Genomic DNA, 16,100 nt, shown 5'->3' on the forward strand with positions numbered 1-16,100 from the left:
GGATAGAAGTATGTCCTGCAAGATTAGTAAACAGGGCAAGTTAAGCCCTGAGTGTTTCAAAGCTGCGTATTGAGAAGGGGAGCCCGATAGAGAGCTGACTGGCGTCCCTCCAGCCGACACCTGCTGCTGCCCCTGTGAGGGGAGGCCTCCGGCCGCAGGGACGAGCACAGAGGCAGCAGGCGGACAGCGGGGACAGAGCTGCAGGAGACGGGGCTCAGGCCGGATCCTCATTAATTACCTGGTGGCCCGGCTGCCTCGCCACTCCCCGCAGAGGACCCTGGGATGAGAGCGGCTGGGGTGAGGTGGCTGCAGGCCTGACCGCTCACCCCGAGGTGCACCTGTGCCACCACTCCACCTCGCCAGCCAGTGACAGGAAAGTCCTTTCAAAAAGAACAAGCCCATCCCCGCAGGCAGCAGAGGGGCTGGGCCCGCTCTGGGAGCCCACCCGCCGCCCAGATGTGCCCTCACCCCCCTGCCCCACCTCGTCCCCTGGACTTGCCTGCCCTCAGCAGCCCCTGTGGACTCCCCGGCTGTGCGTGTCTGTCCCGTGACCAGGAGCCCCGGCTCGCCCAGGCCGTGCCCTGCATGGGGGTGAGGCTCAGGGCCTCTGAGGCGAGGTGGGTGCTCAGCAGGGCCGCACTGCAGCCCTAGCCTTGCTCAAAGGGCGGGCCTGTCCTCCGGGAGCTCCCCTGCTGGGACCTGGAGTTAGCGACCCGTCAGCTCTGTCACATACACTCTCAGGGGACGGCTGATGCTGGGGCCCGGCGTGTCCAGTTTCAGAGAACGCCTCCTCCGGGTGACCCAGTCTCTCTGACTGCAAGCGCCAGGTAGCCACTTGGCAACACCCCGAGAGTCTACCCACAGAGGCCACCTCTGCACGGGACTGTGAGTGAGGGCATGTGTGAATGTGTGAGTGCGTGAACATGAGTGCATGGACGAAGCTGCAGTGCAGACCTGCCCCGGGCATCACCCCCGCTGTACCCCACCCGGCACAGCTGGCTCTGCTGGCAGACGGGCTGGGGGCGCCTCTGCCTCCCTGGCCCCAGGACAATGACGGTGGCTGTGAGTGGGCCTCCTGGGCTCTGGCCGTGGTGCTGAGCCCGCGGGGCAGGCTGTGAAGCTGTGCCTGTCGCTGACACTGCCTCTGCCCCGCCTGCTACCTGGGCTGCACCCCTGTCCTTGGCCTCCCTGCCAAGAGTAACGCAGGGAGTAGCTGCCCTCCCGCGTCCTAAGCTACTGGATGGAAACACAGTTTTGAAACGAGGAGGTTAGAGATCCCACCAGTGACTGCCCTGCGGAGCTTAAATGCCAGAGAAACACGGACTTGCTGAAGCCTTTCCTGTTCTTTGTCCTCCTGCCCTGTGCCGGCCCCACCCCAGGCGCCTTTCTCTGGATCCCTGCTGGAGGCTCGCTGGCTGGGAAAAGCCTCCTGGCCCCGAGCGAAGTGCAGAGAGCCCCTGATGAGACTGTGGGCAGCCTCGGGGGGCGGGAGGGGGGAGCGGGGGGGGGGGGACACTAATGAGGAGAGGCTCGGCCCCAGGAGGAGCGGACAGGGGACGCTCCTCAGCCCCCAGCACTGTTTTCCGGGAAGAAGAAGGCAAGGCGAGCTGGATACACTGTTACTTCAGTGGGAATAACATGGGCACAACTTTCAAAATTGCATCCCTCGCCCTAGCTGGTGTGGCTCAGTGGATAGAACGTGAGCCTGAGGACTGAAAGGTCCCGGGTTCGATTCCAGTCAAGGGCACATGCCTGGGTTGCGGGCTGGATCCCCAGTGGGGGGCGGGGTGTGCAAAAGGCAGTCAATCAATGACCCCCTCTCATCATTGATGTTTCTATCTCTCCCTCCCCCTCCTTTCCTCTCTGAAATCAATAAAAATATATTTCAAAAACAAAATCACATTCCTTCTCCGCATCCATCCCTTCAGCATTCCTCACTGGACTGAGAAGGAAATCCAAGTTCTGTACCAGGACCCGGGAGACCTGCTGCGCCGCCCCCCACCTCCCCCTCGCCCACTGCTCGCTCAGCCTGCAGGCTCCCGGCAGTCCACGCCCCCAGCACCAGGCTCCCGGCAGTCCAGGCTTCCAGCACCAGGCTCCGGGCAGTCCACGCCCCAGCACCAGGCTCCGGGCAGTCCTCCCTCCCAGCACCAGGCTCCGGGCAGTCCTCCCTCCCAGCAGTCCTCCCTCCCAGCACCAGGCTCCGGGCAGTCCTCCCTCCCAGCACCAGGCTCCGGGCAGTCCTCCCTCCCAGCACCAGGCTCCGGGCAGTCCACACCCCCAGCACCAGGCTCCGGGCAGTCCACACCCCCAGCACCAGGCTCCGGGCAGTCCTCCCTCCCGGCACCAGGCTCCAGGCAGTCCTCCCTCCCAGCACCAGGCTCCGGGCAGTCCTCCCTCCCAGCACCAGGCTCCGGGCAGTCCTCCCTCCCGGCACCAGGCTCCCAGCAGTCCTCCCTCCCGGCACCAGGCTCCGGGCAGTCCTCCCTCCCGGCACCAGGCTCCCGGCAGTCCTCCCTCCCAGCACCAGGCTCCGGGCAGTCCTCCCTCCCGGCACCAGGCTCCCAGCAGTCCTCCCTCCCGGCACCAGGCTCCGGGCAGTCCACGCCCCCAGCACCAGGCTCCGGGCAGTCCTCCCTCCCAGCAGTCCTCCCTCCCAGCACCAGGCTCCGGGCAGTCCTCCCTCCCAGCACCAAGCTCCAGGCAGTCCACACCCCCAGCACCAGGCTCCCGGCTGCTGCCTCCATGCTGGGACCTCTTCCCGGCCGTCCACGTGGTTGCTCCTTCTCACCTTCCTGCCTCAGGTGAGGGTCTGCCAGGAAAGGCCTCCCTCCTGTGATGGCCCCAAGAGGAAGGGGCCCTCCCTGCTACTCCTGAGGACAGCCCCCAGTGACACCCCGAGTTATCTCACTGCGCGTCCCTGTCTGTCCCCCAGATTCCTAGCAGCTGGCACGGTGCCTGGCACATGGCAAAGGGGCCCAATTCATAGTTGTTGCTGAACTTGAAGCTATGAATGAAATGACAACAATTCTGCTGTTTGCATGGCTGGATGGAAGCAGAGGATGGACGAGGACAGAGGAAGCGGCAGTGCCCCATGGGGAGTGGCCCGAGGGCTGGGGCGGCGGTGGTCTCCTCCCACCAGCAGGAGCTGGAACGTGGATTTTCCCGTCACATTTCCCAAACAGTACTTCACGAGGAAGCCCAATCTGAAAACGATGGCACCAGCGTAAAGGGGATGGGGTAGGGTCGGGCGGGGCCGCCTGCCTCCTGGGCCGGCCCTAGGGAAGCCATGGGCCACAGGCTCGGAGAAACTGAGCACAAAAACCATGGGCTGAGCCTGAAACAACTGAAAAGACTCTGACTTTTTAAAAAGGGATAATTTACAAATACAAACTGGCCCTTTGCAGGTTCTAGTCCCTTCGCTCTGAAGCACACATCCTGTAATCACTGCACAGAATGTTCCCATTGGAGCCACGAGGGCCCTCAGCCTTTGGCCCTCGGGGGCGGGATCAGCTCCTGCCACGCCCAGCCCTGGGGACCGTGCATCTGCTCTCTCCTCAAGGATTTGTCTTTTCCCATCACTAAAGGGAAACACAGTGGGCAGCCTTTGCCTCTGGCTTGTGATTGTTCAGAGGCTGGGATGAAAGAGCAGTGTTGACACCTCAGAGCATCAGCCTCCCCTCAGTTCCCCTGAGCACAAAGCCAAGAGCAGAGCTTACCTTCTGGAACACTTGGTAGTTGGACTTGGACCATATATCCAGCTGTGGGGGAAGGGATGAAAGAATCGTCAGTGTCAATTTTAGAACCCGGACTTCAAAACATGATGCTCAGCTTGGAAAAATAAGACTGATTATACAATAGAAGAACGATCCCGGGGTTGAAAGGATTTAACCGTCCCGCCTGAATGTCTTCTTTACAACCTGCTGGTGACTTAAGGAGCCTGTTGACGGGATACCGAGAACCTGTGACTAGGGCGCCCCGGCCTCGAACCCGGCCCAAGATGAAACGTGGGCAGGGCTGGGCATGAACCCAGGCCAGTCCTCCTCTGGCCACACTGGGTCCTGCACGGGGCACTTCATGGCACTCACCAAACCACCCTGTCTTACAGGTTTGCTGAGAGATCAGATTGATGCCCCTCACTATTTCAGGAACAAGTGAAGGCTGGCTGACAGAAGCACCCAGAGCAGGTGGGAGAGCTCAGGATGGTGCAGCTTAGCGGGCCCGCCAGTATGTCCTCTGGCGCTAAAAAGTCAACTTTAATACACGAGGTCAAGAGTTGAGCAAATTGAAACACCTGGTCGATGGGCCTCCTGCAACCTGCCCCTGGGTGGGCCGGTGGTCAAGGGGGACCTGAGACACAGCTGTCTGAGCCTGTGCTGTGGTACTGATTCTGGAGCAGGTGGGAGCAGGAGCAGCAATCAGCCGGAAGATCGCTCTAAGACAGGAAGTGAAGGGTTGCATTTGACAGGTGAAAACACCAACACTTGGCCTTCCGAAAACAGTCCTTGGAAATGAACAGTTGGGCTGTGGCCCTGGCTGGTGTGGCTCAGTTGGTTGGAGCATCGTCCCATATGCCGAAAGGTTGTGGGTTAGAGCCCCCCCCAGTCAGGGCACATAGCTGGGGTGTGGGTTCAGTGCCCGGGCTGTGTGGAAGGCAAACAATTAATGTTCTCTCTTACGTATGGAACGCATCTAATTGATGTTCCCTCTCATGTTGATGTTCCTCTCTTCCTCTTTCTCTCTCTCCTTTCCCCTCTCACCCAGCCTGTCCTGGGTGAGGATTAAAAGAAAAGGTTGGCTGTGAAGACAGGCACCCGCTCTCCCGGCTCCTTCCGGCTCGCGGTCAGCTTTACGTAAGTGTCACCGTGTCGGAAACCTTTTGGGGCAGCAGAAGGTTCAGGACCTCTGACCTCTGCAGGGCTCCTGCGGGCCAGGGTGGAGGTTTTGCTAACCCAAGTCCAGGAAACGTCATGGAAGAATCTGATGGACTGAACATCCGTTCAAACCCCTTCCCCTCCCCCTGCTGTCCCATCCCTTCCTGGACTCCCACACAACCCCTGGCACCCTCTCCTTCTGTCTGGCTAACCGACTCTCACAAGGGTGCTGCCAATTTCCAACCCCCACCCCCAGTTAAACCAGTTGATGGGGCAACACTTTAAAAGGTCTTCAGGCTTAGACTTTTAATTTGACAGGTTTGCAAGCTCTAGGGCAGCCGTGGGCAAACTACGGCCCGCGGGCCCGATCCGGCCTGTTCGGCTGTTCTATCCGGCCCGCGGAGCCGAAAGAGCGGAGGGTTCTCTTGCTCTCCCCTCCGCTCCTTTACTTTGAATTTATATTAGTTCACACAAACACTCCATCCATGCTTTTGTTCTGGCCCTCTGGTCCAGTTTAAGAACCCATTGTGGCCCTCGAGTCAAAAAGTTTGCCCACCCCTGCTCTAGGGAAAAAGTGACATGCTACTTCCAGGTAAGTCTGAAGGAAACTCTGAAGAAATGTGAGTTCCCTACATAGCCACTCCTTGGCAGGGCGGCCTGGGGGCAGCTGGTCACCTCGGGGAAGTCGGTTCAGTTGCATTCCTAGGGAAGCAGTGTAGCCCAGGGCTTAGAACACGCAGCCTTAAAGACCACCCAGATTGCTGAGTGAACGATGTTCTGTGTCTTTAGTTCTAACAAATCACCGCCAAGATGACAGGAAGATGACAGAAGATGACAAAGATCCCAAATCTAAATTCCAGGAAGAGTAACCTCCATGTCTGGGCTTGGAGCTGACAGATCCTCCTGCCGTGCCAGCCTGTGCCTCCTGCCTGCCCCCACCGCACAGGGCACAGCAAGACCGGGACATGGCCAGGCAGAAAAGGAGGAGTCTGCACACAGATGAAGGGACTGCAGTTTTAATTTAAAAGATGAAATTATTAAAAAACAGCAACACCTTCAGCAAAATGTCTCAAAAGAGAAATCCGAGGGGAACGAAGGCCCACTGACCGGCCTAACCGGCCCGAGAACACACGTGCTTGTGAAACGTGCGCTGCTCCTTCCGAACGGGCCTGCCCGCCTCATGCAGGCCCCGGGGAACGCAGGGCCATCTGGGCAGGAGGCGCTGGACAAAGCGCCCCATTCACCAGGCGCACACGGTAAGAAAAGGACCAGTAACAATGGGTCCCATTTTGCCAGGAAGGCCCAGCAGGCGGCTGCGCTTGATTTTCTGCTAGATTTACGCCAAAGAAAGCATCTCATCAGCGTTCGGGGGTCAGTGTCCGCCTCTCCCCGGGGCCAGAAGATTTCAGAAATTCATTTCCGGGAGCCACATCTAACCCAAATGAATATTCATTAGCTCCAGCTTCCAGGCTGCAAGGCGGCAGAACTACCGACTTCACTGGCTGTGCATTCAAATGGGAGCTTCTGGAGGCTGCAAACTCCCAGCCGATGCCTGAGCAACTCTGACTACAGTGTCCTGAGAAGGAGTGACGCCCCGCAGCATCGGGGCCCCAGGAAAGCCCTGCTCGGGAAAGGCCAACCTCCCGTGACGGGGCTGGACACGCAGCCTCGGAGCAGCCTCTGGCTCTGGGGCTGGATGAGCAGTTCAGGGTGGGGGTACCGTGTTCCCAGGTAGATTATTACATCAGATCCCGAGGACCACCTGCTTCACACACACATCTGCCCCAGGCCAGTCATCAAGACGTCAAGGGCCTCCCAGGCACAGGAAGAACTAGTGACAACAGTGACAGAAACTTACGGGAGAGACATCAGCATCACCCAACATGGGCAGGCCAGGGAGTCTGACCACCGTGATGGCCACTGCCAATGACCTCCACCACCGCCAATGACCTCCGCCACCGCCAATGACCTCCGCCACCGCCACATGACCTCCGCCACCGCCAATGACCTCCGCCACCGCCAATGACCTTCACCACTGCCACATGACCTCCACCACATGACCTCCACTACCGCCACATGACCTCCGCCACCGCCAATGACCTCCGCCACTGCCACATGACCTCCACCACATGACCTCCGCCACCGCCACATGACCTCCGCCACCGCCACATGACCTCCGCCACCGCCAATCACCTCCGCCACCGCCACATGACCTCTGCCACTGCCACATGACCTCCGCCACCGCCAATCACCTCCGCCACCGCCAATGACCTCCGCCACCGCCTGTGGCAGGTGCCTCTTACTGACAGCTCCACACTCAGCCGCAGGGCACCCTCCCAGCCTTGCACAGGGATGGTAACATAAGACACTGAGGCGCAGGGAGTTGAGCCACTTGCTCCACATCACCGAGCTGCGGTGCGATGGAGGATCAGAAACCGGGCCTGTCTCCAGAGGCCCAGCTCCTCCCCGGGCAGGAAGATGGCCCTGCAATGGAATTCAGATGGGGGCGGCTCAGAACCCCACGCTGTCCCAGGCCTTCAGCGAGCGCCCTTGCCAAGTGCAACCTGACAGACCGGCTTCAGGACCGCAGATGGGACCGTCGTCAGCACCACAACCCACTGAGCAGCCACGGGCGATTTTGGCAGCTTACCAGGAAGTTATCAATTCTTCATTTCAAAAAATAGTGCAGAGAACTAAAAATTACCTAAAACTGACACTTCCAAATAAAACCTGCAAGCCTTCGGGACTTCAGCTTTTAAAGCTTTTATTTTACCAGCAGCTTCATCTTGCGAGGTCAAGAGGTGGGCGTCAGTAGGGGTGGGGCCACAGACCAGCAGTGGGGATGGGTTTCTCCGTGGTTAGCCAAGGTTCCGAAACCGCGAACCTCCCTTTGGTGGTCTCTGTATGCCCGCCCCCCGCCCTGGGGAGTGAAAGAGGGACCCCGCCTCACCGGGACGCAGCGACAGGTCTACTATTTGTGAACTTCTCACTTCCCATCAGGGCGCGCATCTGTTACTAAAGCTGCAGCGAGCAGCGAGCACCGAGCACCGTTGCAGGGCCTCCTCTGCACGGATCCGTCCCCGCCCGGCAGTGCCTGCCCCAGCGGTGCCCTTCCCCCACCAGTAACAAGAGGCCCCTGTTCTGAAGGTCGTCTGAACAGTTTCAAAGGCTCTAACAAATCAAAATGTTCCCTGCATCTAATATCAAACGGGGCTCATGCCAACTCTTATTAGAGGAATCAGACTCAGCTTTCCCGGCCCAAACGCACACACACGTCCCACTTTGAAGTGGGAGAAGGCAGGGATCAGCATCACCCTGGGGACGGCGCGGGCTGTCTTTGAAGGCTCCCTTTGATACCCCACTTTCCCTCTCTTCACTAGGAGGCTAAAAGCAGCCTTAAACAAATGGATGTGGGGTAATTAATGAAGCTGTAGCGTGAACATAACCTAAATCCCCTAATGAGATCAATTCACCCGAGACACTTGCACTTCCCAGGTAAGTGTGACGGGTGTGAAACGAGGACAGCGCCTGGGCTTGCTGAGTCAGGCTGCGGGCGCCTCCCGGATGACACTGAGCTCTAGGCCAGTGAGTCTGAGAGCCTTTTCCTATTTTACTGGAGGAATTAGCCACGGTGCTTGGTATCCAAAGTGTGCACCGCAGGTGAGGGGACAGGGTGACTGGGCCAGTGGAGGTGGTGTTACTGCGAAGTGACAGCCCGGTGGCACTGGGAAGGGGAAAGCGGCGGGCGTGGGCAGTGGTGGGGCTGGGCCACTCCTGCTGCAGGGGACACGCAGGGGGATCCGGGAACCCTGCAGAATGTGCTGGCTGCGCTGGGTTTGGAGGACACACAGTTCATCCCCACAGAGGCTCCCCAGCCCCACCCACAGGCCGCGGCTGCGCTCTGAGACCGCAGCAAACACGGCCGGGGCCGCCCAGCCCCGTCAGCAGAGGCGGCTGCGTCTGGGACCAGCGATGTGCAAGGACTGTTTCACTGACCCCACGGCGAGCGCCAATGGCTCCTTCCAAACGCTACGTTTTACTTGGGACAAACCAGACTTCTCAGCCGTGGATCGCAGGCATGCTTAGCTGTGAGTGAGATACTTACGTTCGTGGATACCACATCAGTCCTCGAAGCAGAACACTGACAGTGGCTGCATGGTTTTATTTTTAGTGTTTGTGAAGTGCTCTGAAAAAAGGGGCTCATAAGATTGGCCGGGATTCGATTCTGGGCGGAGCAGTCATTTGAGAACTGCTCTGCCGAATGCAGTTGATGTACCTTTAAAGCAGGGATCCTCAAACGTTTTAAACAGGGGGCCAATTCACTATCCCTCAGACCGTTGGAGGGCCGGACTATAGTTTAAAAAAAACAACTATGAACAAATTCCTATGCGCACTGCGGGCCCGGGACGAGTCAGCTGCTTAAGCAGGACAGGCAGCGGCACCCGGTGGGCCGGATAAATGTCCTCGGCCGGCCACATGTGGCCCGCGGGCTGTAGTTTGAGGACGCCTGCTTTAAAGTAACAGCGAACTGGGCCCTTCAGTCTGCTAGTCCCAGTGTGAGGGCCACTGCCTGCGGCTGTAAAGGGAACAGAGCCCCCTGTATCGCCGTGGTGATATGGAGCCTGGTACGATGCAGGTTTCCGGACCAGGGGTGGGCAAACTTTTTGACTCGAGGGCCACAATGGGTTCTTAAACTGGACCGGAGGGCTGGAACAAAAGCATGGATGGAGTGTTTGTGTGAACTAATATAAATTCAAAGTAAAGGAGCGGAGGGGAGAGCCAGAGAACCGGATAGAACAGCCGGATCCGGCCCGCGGGCCGTAGTTTGCCCAGGGCTGTTTCCGGACACACATTCTCTCTGGTGAACGGAGAGCCCCCGCCAACCACTCGTTAGGAAAACCCACGCGTGCGACTGTGCGTGTCCTTTATTCTCTGACTCACACTCCACTCCCTGCTGCTTCCTTTAGTTCCCACCTCTAACAGTTCACGCTCCCTTTTTCACTCCAGGCAAAGCACGTTCACACTCCAAGTGGGCTTTCTCATCGCGCACCCCCCCCCATGTCATTGGGCTGTGCTCCAGGCCCTGAGGTCTATCCTTGGGACAATCAAGGACAGCTTGTGTCCTCAGGAGCCACGGACAGGGGGAGGTGTGAGCTCTGGCTCAGTGTGACCGCAGGTCTCAGTCTCCTCATCTGGAAAATGGGTCTAGGACTCAGTAACCCCTCTAGGCAGAGCTTGCTTCAGCACAGTGCCTACCAGACTAACATACGGACACTGTTAGTATTTTCACTACCTGCAAGACAGATGTGGGAAGAAATAACCACGATGCACTAATTCTAGTTAGAGCAAAAGGCAGTTCAAACGCTGTGGGTGGATGCGTGATGGCACGGCGCCGTGAGCGAGGCAAACCCAGGCTGCCGTCGCCACAGCTGTGCTTGGGAGAGGCCCCTGGAAAACAGGACGGAGCGGGAAGGAGAGGGCACTGGGCCAGGCACCAGGAAGAGGGGAAGTTTATCAGGTGGACGGGGAGGGCATGGCACCGGGCTAAGGGCACAGAGGGTGCCAGTGAGAGACAGCCACATTACACAAAGGCTGGAGAGGAAGACAAGGTCAGGAGGAAGACGGGCCAGCTCGCTAGATGCCTGGCTAAGGAGCTGAGATTTTACTCCACAGCCAGAGTTTCTGCAAACTGCCGGAGTCACGTGTGCTCTGAGAATAAGGGGAGAAAAGCACCTGGCGGTCAAACGAGGTAGGAAACCCGCACACTGTGCACCCCTCTCGGGAGACGAGCACAGAGCAGCCGTCTCTGCGAGCTTCTGCAGTGAGACCCGCCGAACCCTCTCCCCTTCCTGACCGCGGGCTGCTCGGTGCCCAGCATTTAACGCCCCCTTTCCTGCTCTGGGGGGTGGGGGTGGCTGCTCTGGGGGGTGGGAAGATGGCGAGAAGCAGTCGCACTTTGGGAAGACAGCCGTGGGAGCCACGGGAAGGGCAGACTGGGGAAGGACCTGGAGAGCAGACGTGAGCGGCTGGCGCGGGGACTCGGCTGAGAGACGAGCCGGAAAGTAGTGCAGGACAGGAGGGGCCGCTGGAGGGACAGGTGAGGAGGACCCCAGAGCCCGCTGACAAGCTGGATTCGGGGAGGGGGGACTGAGCACTTCGGCAGTGGCACCACTGACCAAGTGAAGGAGCCGCGGACAGGTCTGAGTTTAGGGGGGATGATGAGCTGAGCTTGGGGCAGGCTAAGCTTGAGTCCATGCGGAGAGAAGAGGGGTGACACAAACCAGTCCAGGAGTGACCGGTGTGGGCGCCATGTGGGACCTCCGGGGGGATGGAGGCCAAGGCACGGGCAAGGAGAGGCCGGAGCCTGGGCGTGCAGGGTGGAGGCGCGGGGGGTAGCGGCTCACGCAGTCACCCCCTTTTTTGTGTGCTAATCCTTACCAGAAGATCCTTTTCCCCTTGATTTTTTAGAGAGGAAGGAAGGAAGAGGAAGAGACACAGAGAAACATACATGTGAGAGAGACACATCGATTGGTTGCCTTCTGCACGCCCCCTCGACCAGGGCAGAGAATCGAGCCTGCAACTGAGGTACGGGCCCTTGAATGGAACCAAACCGGGGACCCTTCAGTCAGCGGGCGATGCTCTAACCACTGAGCCCCGCCGAGGGCTGTCACCTCTTTTTTTGAAGAACCTTCTCTCCTCATCATAACGCGGCTGTTGGGTGTGAGTGCTAGAGCGAACACACTTAGGTTTACATGGGGTTCGTGGAGAGAAGGACAGCCCTGAGGGCAGACGGGACAGGTGCTGGGGGCCCAGGGGGCGTCTGGGTGGCGTCTCGGCAGGAGCGCCCGTTCCGCTCTGGGAGCAAACACAATGCAGGCTGTCAGCGCCCATCAGTGTCTCTGACGCTCGCCCAGAGCCATATGGACAGTGCGGTGACGGGAAATTAGGGGCTCACGGGGGTGATCTTTCCATGGAGCAAGTCACCCACGGAAGAACCTGCCCTAGGTCGGGTGCATCGCTCAGTGGAGCTGCTGAGGACAAGCTGCTTCCTGCGCTCCTTGTTAGCTTCACGGAAAGATGGGCGGCAGCTTGTATGTCAAACTCGAATTTCCCCCATGGCTCAGGAAAAGCGAGACGCCGAGCCACGGGCTATTGATGTGCTGCGTGACTGGGCAAAAAAAAAAAAAAAAAGAAAGAAAAAGGAAAAAATCCATTTCCTCAGAAGACACATTTAATGAGGCACCTGGGGTCTAAGGCGATAAATTAGAAATTCAACTGAGGGCATCGGCTGAGAGGGAAAGAGCCTGCGGAGACGCACGGGAGAGCGTGTGCGGTGCGCGCTCATCCTCACGTGGACGCGGCCATGTCGCCGATCACCTCGGCCTCCCCGTGTGTTTAAGCCGCTCACCCGGGGCCCCGCCACATTTGCCCCGGGACACGGACAAGAACAGACAGCCAGGGGCTGCCCCGCCTACCTTGCCGTCGTCCGTGTAGACGTTCTCGCTGTAGCCCTTCACGATCGTTCGGTCAATGAACAGGCTCCGCATGACGACAATCACTTTCAGCACCTTTCCCAAGGTCACCTGCCAAAACACGTGTGCAAACATGAACACCACGCATGAACATGCAAATCACACAAAGCTGGGCAAGATGATGAGAAGACGACGCTGGGCTCGCCCTCCTGTGTCAGGTGCACCGGGGGCCACGAGGGGGGCCACGCGGGAGGGCGTGCTGGCTGTCCCTGTGCTAGCATCCCAAAGCATTGAATAACAAACTCGCAGCCACACAAGCTCTTCCTTCACCACCTGAAGATGGTGCGGGCCCATCTCACCACGCTGAGTGATTTCTAACTGGCTCACACCTGTCAGGACGCGCCCCATGTGCTTGCTATCTGCCAGGTAAGGTGACACCCCCTCGTTTTCTCTGCCCCGAGATGGGCTTCCTCCCAGGCTGGCCCTGACTCGGGCGCTCCAGGAGTCAGCGAGCCGGGTTCTCAGGGCCATCGTAGCCCGTGCACCCCCGGAGTCCAGGGAGTACCCCTGGGGCAATCTGTTTCCAGTGGCTGGTCAGAGTGGACGGCAATACCAAATAAATTCTGACCGTAAGTGGAAAGTGGCTGAATTTTATCTCCAAAAAGGAACAGAATCCTGGAAATACATTTAAGTGCTCTTTCTCTTTTAGAACTTTCAGGAAGTATATGGATTAAAATATACAAAAACAGTGCAGTGTCACACATGCCAGGGAAGAGTGCCCGCTGTGCCCGCTGGAGCCCCGGCACTCAGAACGGAAACGGCGCCTCCCTTTCCTGGGGCTCCCGTAACTCGTCTGACACCTGGATGAGACCCTGGAGCGAGTTCCGAGGAGGCCGACCCCACAGAATTGGCCAAAGGTCCCCGTTGGTCTGAGTGAGGACAAGAGCCTCCCCCGAAGCAGCGGACCCCCTGTGGCTCCAGCGTGCAGTTGGTTCTCGGGGTGCTGACCCCCCTTTCCTTCCTCCCCAGTCCTAGCGGTTGTCCAACTGCCTGTCCGCAATAAGAGCCTTCCTCTTCCCTGAACGTCCCCGATACCCTGTTCCTTCCATAGCTTTCAGTTCTGAGGGGGTGTCTCCGTTCTCGCCCAAAATGGCACAGAATATGAACCCGGCAAGAAAAAGGTGATACACTTATTTACATTTCAGAGAAAGTTACCAAAAACACCTTATTAAGCGTATAGTCTTCTCGTTACTGCTACAGCCCGCAACATTTACAGGGTCACTTCTCACACCACTGGACACCACTAGCTAAGATGCCAATAAACCAGAGGCAGGAGCAGCCGCTCTGTCCCCAGGTCACGCTCTGTCCCCAGGTCACACGCTCTGTCCGCAGGTCACGCTCTGTCCCCAGGTCACACGCTCTGTCCGCAGGTCACGCTCTGTCCCCAGGTCACGCTCTGTCCCCAGGTCATGCTCTGTCCCCAGGTCACACGCTCTGTCCGCAGGTCACGTGCAGCTCATTGGCAGGGAGCGGGGAGAAGGGGAAGGGGAGGAGGGAGGCACCGAGTTTTAACTTTGTAACTCTCAGCACTGAAATGAAGAGCCCCCACCTCCTCCTGCAGGGCCACTGCTTTCAGCACATTTGAACTCTCCTGCGATGCCCAGAAACCGAGATGCTGTTTCCGTAAAGACACCCCGAGTCTAGCTGACTTCAACTACCTGATACACTGCCTTGGTAATTTCTCCAGTTTCTTGAGACGGAATTCAGGAAAAAGGACACGTACAGGTACTAGAAATGTTACTTTTAACTTCTTTGTTCTGAAGAGCGAACTTGGGTATTTCGAAGGTAATTACGACATGAGCATCGCTCCGTCGCGGTGCCGTCTGCGGAGGCGGCATTGCACGCGGCCTGCCTCTTCGCTGGCTACACTGTGGCCCCTGCAGCCACTCTGTTGGACATGAGCTGCTTCCAGTTACCCCTCAGATAAATATGGCTGCACACACTTTCGTTCACAAAGCTTTCAAGACATTTGGGATCAGTTCTTGAGGACAGATTTGCGGAAATGTAATTATTGAGGCAAATCATGTAAATAGTTTAAGGTTTTTGGTACAATCTGCCCAAGTGCCCAGCACAGGGCCGTGCCAACCAGAAAGGCACGGACACACCCATTTCGGTTTGCTCTCGCCACAACAGGTGCTATTAAAGTAAAATACCCAAATCACCCCTCCTGGGAGCACCAACGTAATTACTTCTTTAAGTCTTTTATTACAGAAGGTTTAAAATAACATACAAAGGAACGAAATGGCGTAAGGAACTCCAGGGACCCATCCCAACGTCAACAATTACAACTCTTGGCAAATCTCCCCCCTTCCCCACCTACTTCCCCTTTCTGCATGTTTGCTTGTTTAGTTAGTTGGTTACCCTTTCTGTATGATTTTGAAACAATAGCAGAGGATAGTTTCCATGTGTAAATATTTCAGTCTGCATCTCCAAAAGATACAGGCTCTCAAACAGCAAAGCATCACCGTGACGTCACCCCACATCTACAAAACCAGAAATTTCACTGTTACCCACGCTCAGCGCTCATCTCCACAGCCACATTCGTGAGAGGTCGCTGGTCCCTGGACCTGAACATGGCCACGCTGTGACTGCCGACCGTCTCCTAACCGTCTCCTGCACGAAAGGCATCCTCTCTCTACCCCCCTCCACTCCATTTGCTGACGAAACCGGGTCATTTCCCGCCCGTTTCCCACAGCCTGGATTCTGCTGACGGCCTCCCGGTGGTGTGCTTGACGTGTTCCTCTCACTCTGCACTTCCCGTAAATTGGTGATTAGATGGCATTCAAGCCTGATTTTGTGTGTGTCTTCTAGACTGCTTCCCAGGCATGTTCCACTCCACCCACAGGAGGCGTGCGAGATTGGGTCTCAGTGGGGACCCGCTGACCCAGCACTGACCCAGCAGGTTCCACACGGCGGACTCCGTGTGACCTCCGTTTTCCTTCACTAGCAGGAACACTCTATACGAAAGCTTCCCATCCCTCCCGTTTGGCTACGGAGCGGCAGGGCTCACTATACAGGAAAAGCAGGGTAAAGGCTCAATTCTTTCTCGTTCCTTTCCAGTTGTTAAAACAGTGCCTCGGGCCGAAACCGGTTTGGCTCAGTGGCTAGAGCGTGGGCCTGTGGACTCAAGGGTCCCGGGTTCGATTCCGGTCAAGGGCATGTACCTTGGTTGCGAGCACATCCCCAGAGGGGAGTGTGCAGGAGGCAGCTGATTGATGTTTCTCTCTCATCGATGTTTCTAGCTCTCTATCCCTCTCCCTTCCTCTCTGTAAAAAATCAATAAAATATATTAAAAATAAATAAATAAATAAATAAATAAATAAATAAATAAAACAGTGCCTCGGCTCACTAGCTTTCTCCCACTGCGGACAGGTTCGTTTGCCTCGCCGCATTATCCTACGCTCTCAGACTAAACTAGCTGCTGGGATTTTGTCTCGTGCGATTATTATTCGTGTTGAGGCTCAAGCTGCCCCGTCTGCGGCGGGGGGCACCTGCTCGACGTGGAGTCCCTCACGACCTGGCCCCTGGTGCCTCCTGACGTGGGGCGCCTGCCGCTCCAGGCTGCCTCTCACCCCCTGCCGAGGCCCTGTCTTCCGCAGCCCTGGTTCTCGTCCTGGGTAACGGACTGCAAGACCACAACCGGGCAAGAGCTGCAAATGGCTCTGATGGGCCCAATTTTTGCTTTTAATTGCAT

General features: G+C 57.6%; 1 protein-coding gene and 1 long non-coding RNA gene across 4 annotated transcripts in view; one reads left to right on the plus strand and one right to left on the minus strand.

Moving 5' to 3' along the window:
* MED27 (mediator complex subunit 27) overlaps window positions 1-16,100 on the minus strand; it is a 186,784-nt gene that overhangs the window by 46,303 nt on the left and 124,381 nt on the right. For all 3 annotated transcript variants that reach the window (XM_080669789.1, XM_080669787.1, XM_080669788.1), the window contains exons 5-6: window positions 12,350-12,457; window positions 3,720-3,761 (exon numbers count right to left, since the gene is read on the minus strand). In XM_080669789.1, the coding sequence (XP_080525915.1) occupies window positions 3,720-3,761; window positions 12,350-12,457 (150 nt within the window). The remainder of the gene's footprint in view (window positions 1-3,719; window positions 3,762-12,349; window positions 12,458-16,100) is intronic.
* Window positions 7,939-15,198, plus strand: LOC308249082. Its single transcript, XR_013960673.1, has 7 exons — window positions 7,939-8,171; window positions 8,255-8,962; window positions 10,548-10,971; window positions 11,343-11,459; window positions 11,880-12,772; window positions 13,968-14,131; window positions 14,927-15,198. It is a non-coding gene; the product is annotated as an uncharacterized lncRNA (long non-coding RNA).

The sequence above is a fragment of the Plecotus auritus genome, assembly GCF_963455305.1.
Source record: "Plecotus auritus genome assembly, chromosome: 5".
Classification (NCBI taxonomy): domain Eukaryota; kingdom Metazoa; phylum Chordata; class Mammalia; order Chiroptera; family Vespertilionidae; genus Plecotus; species Plecotus auritus.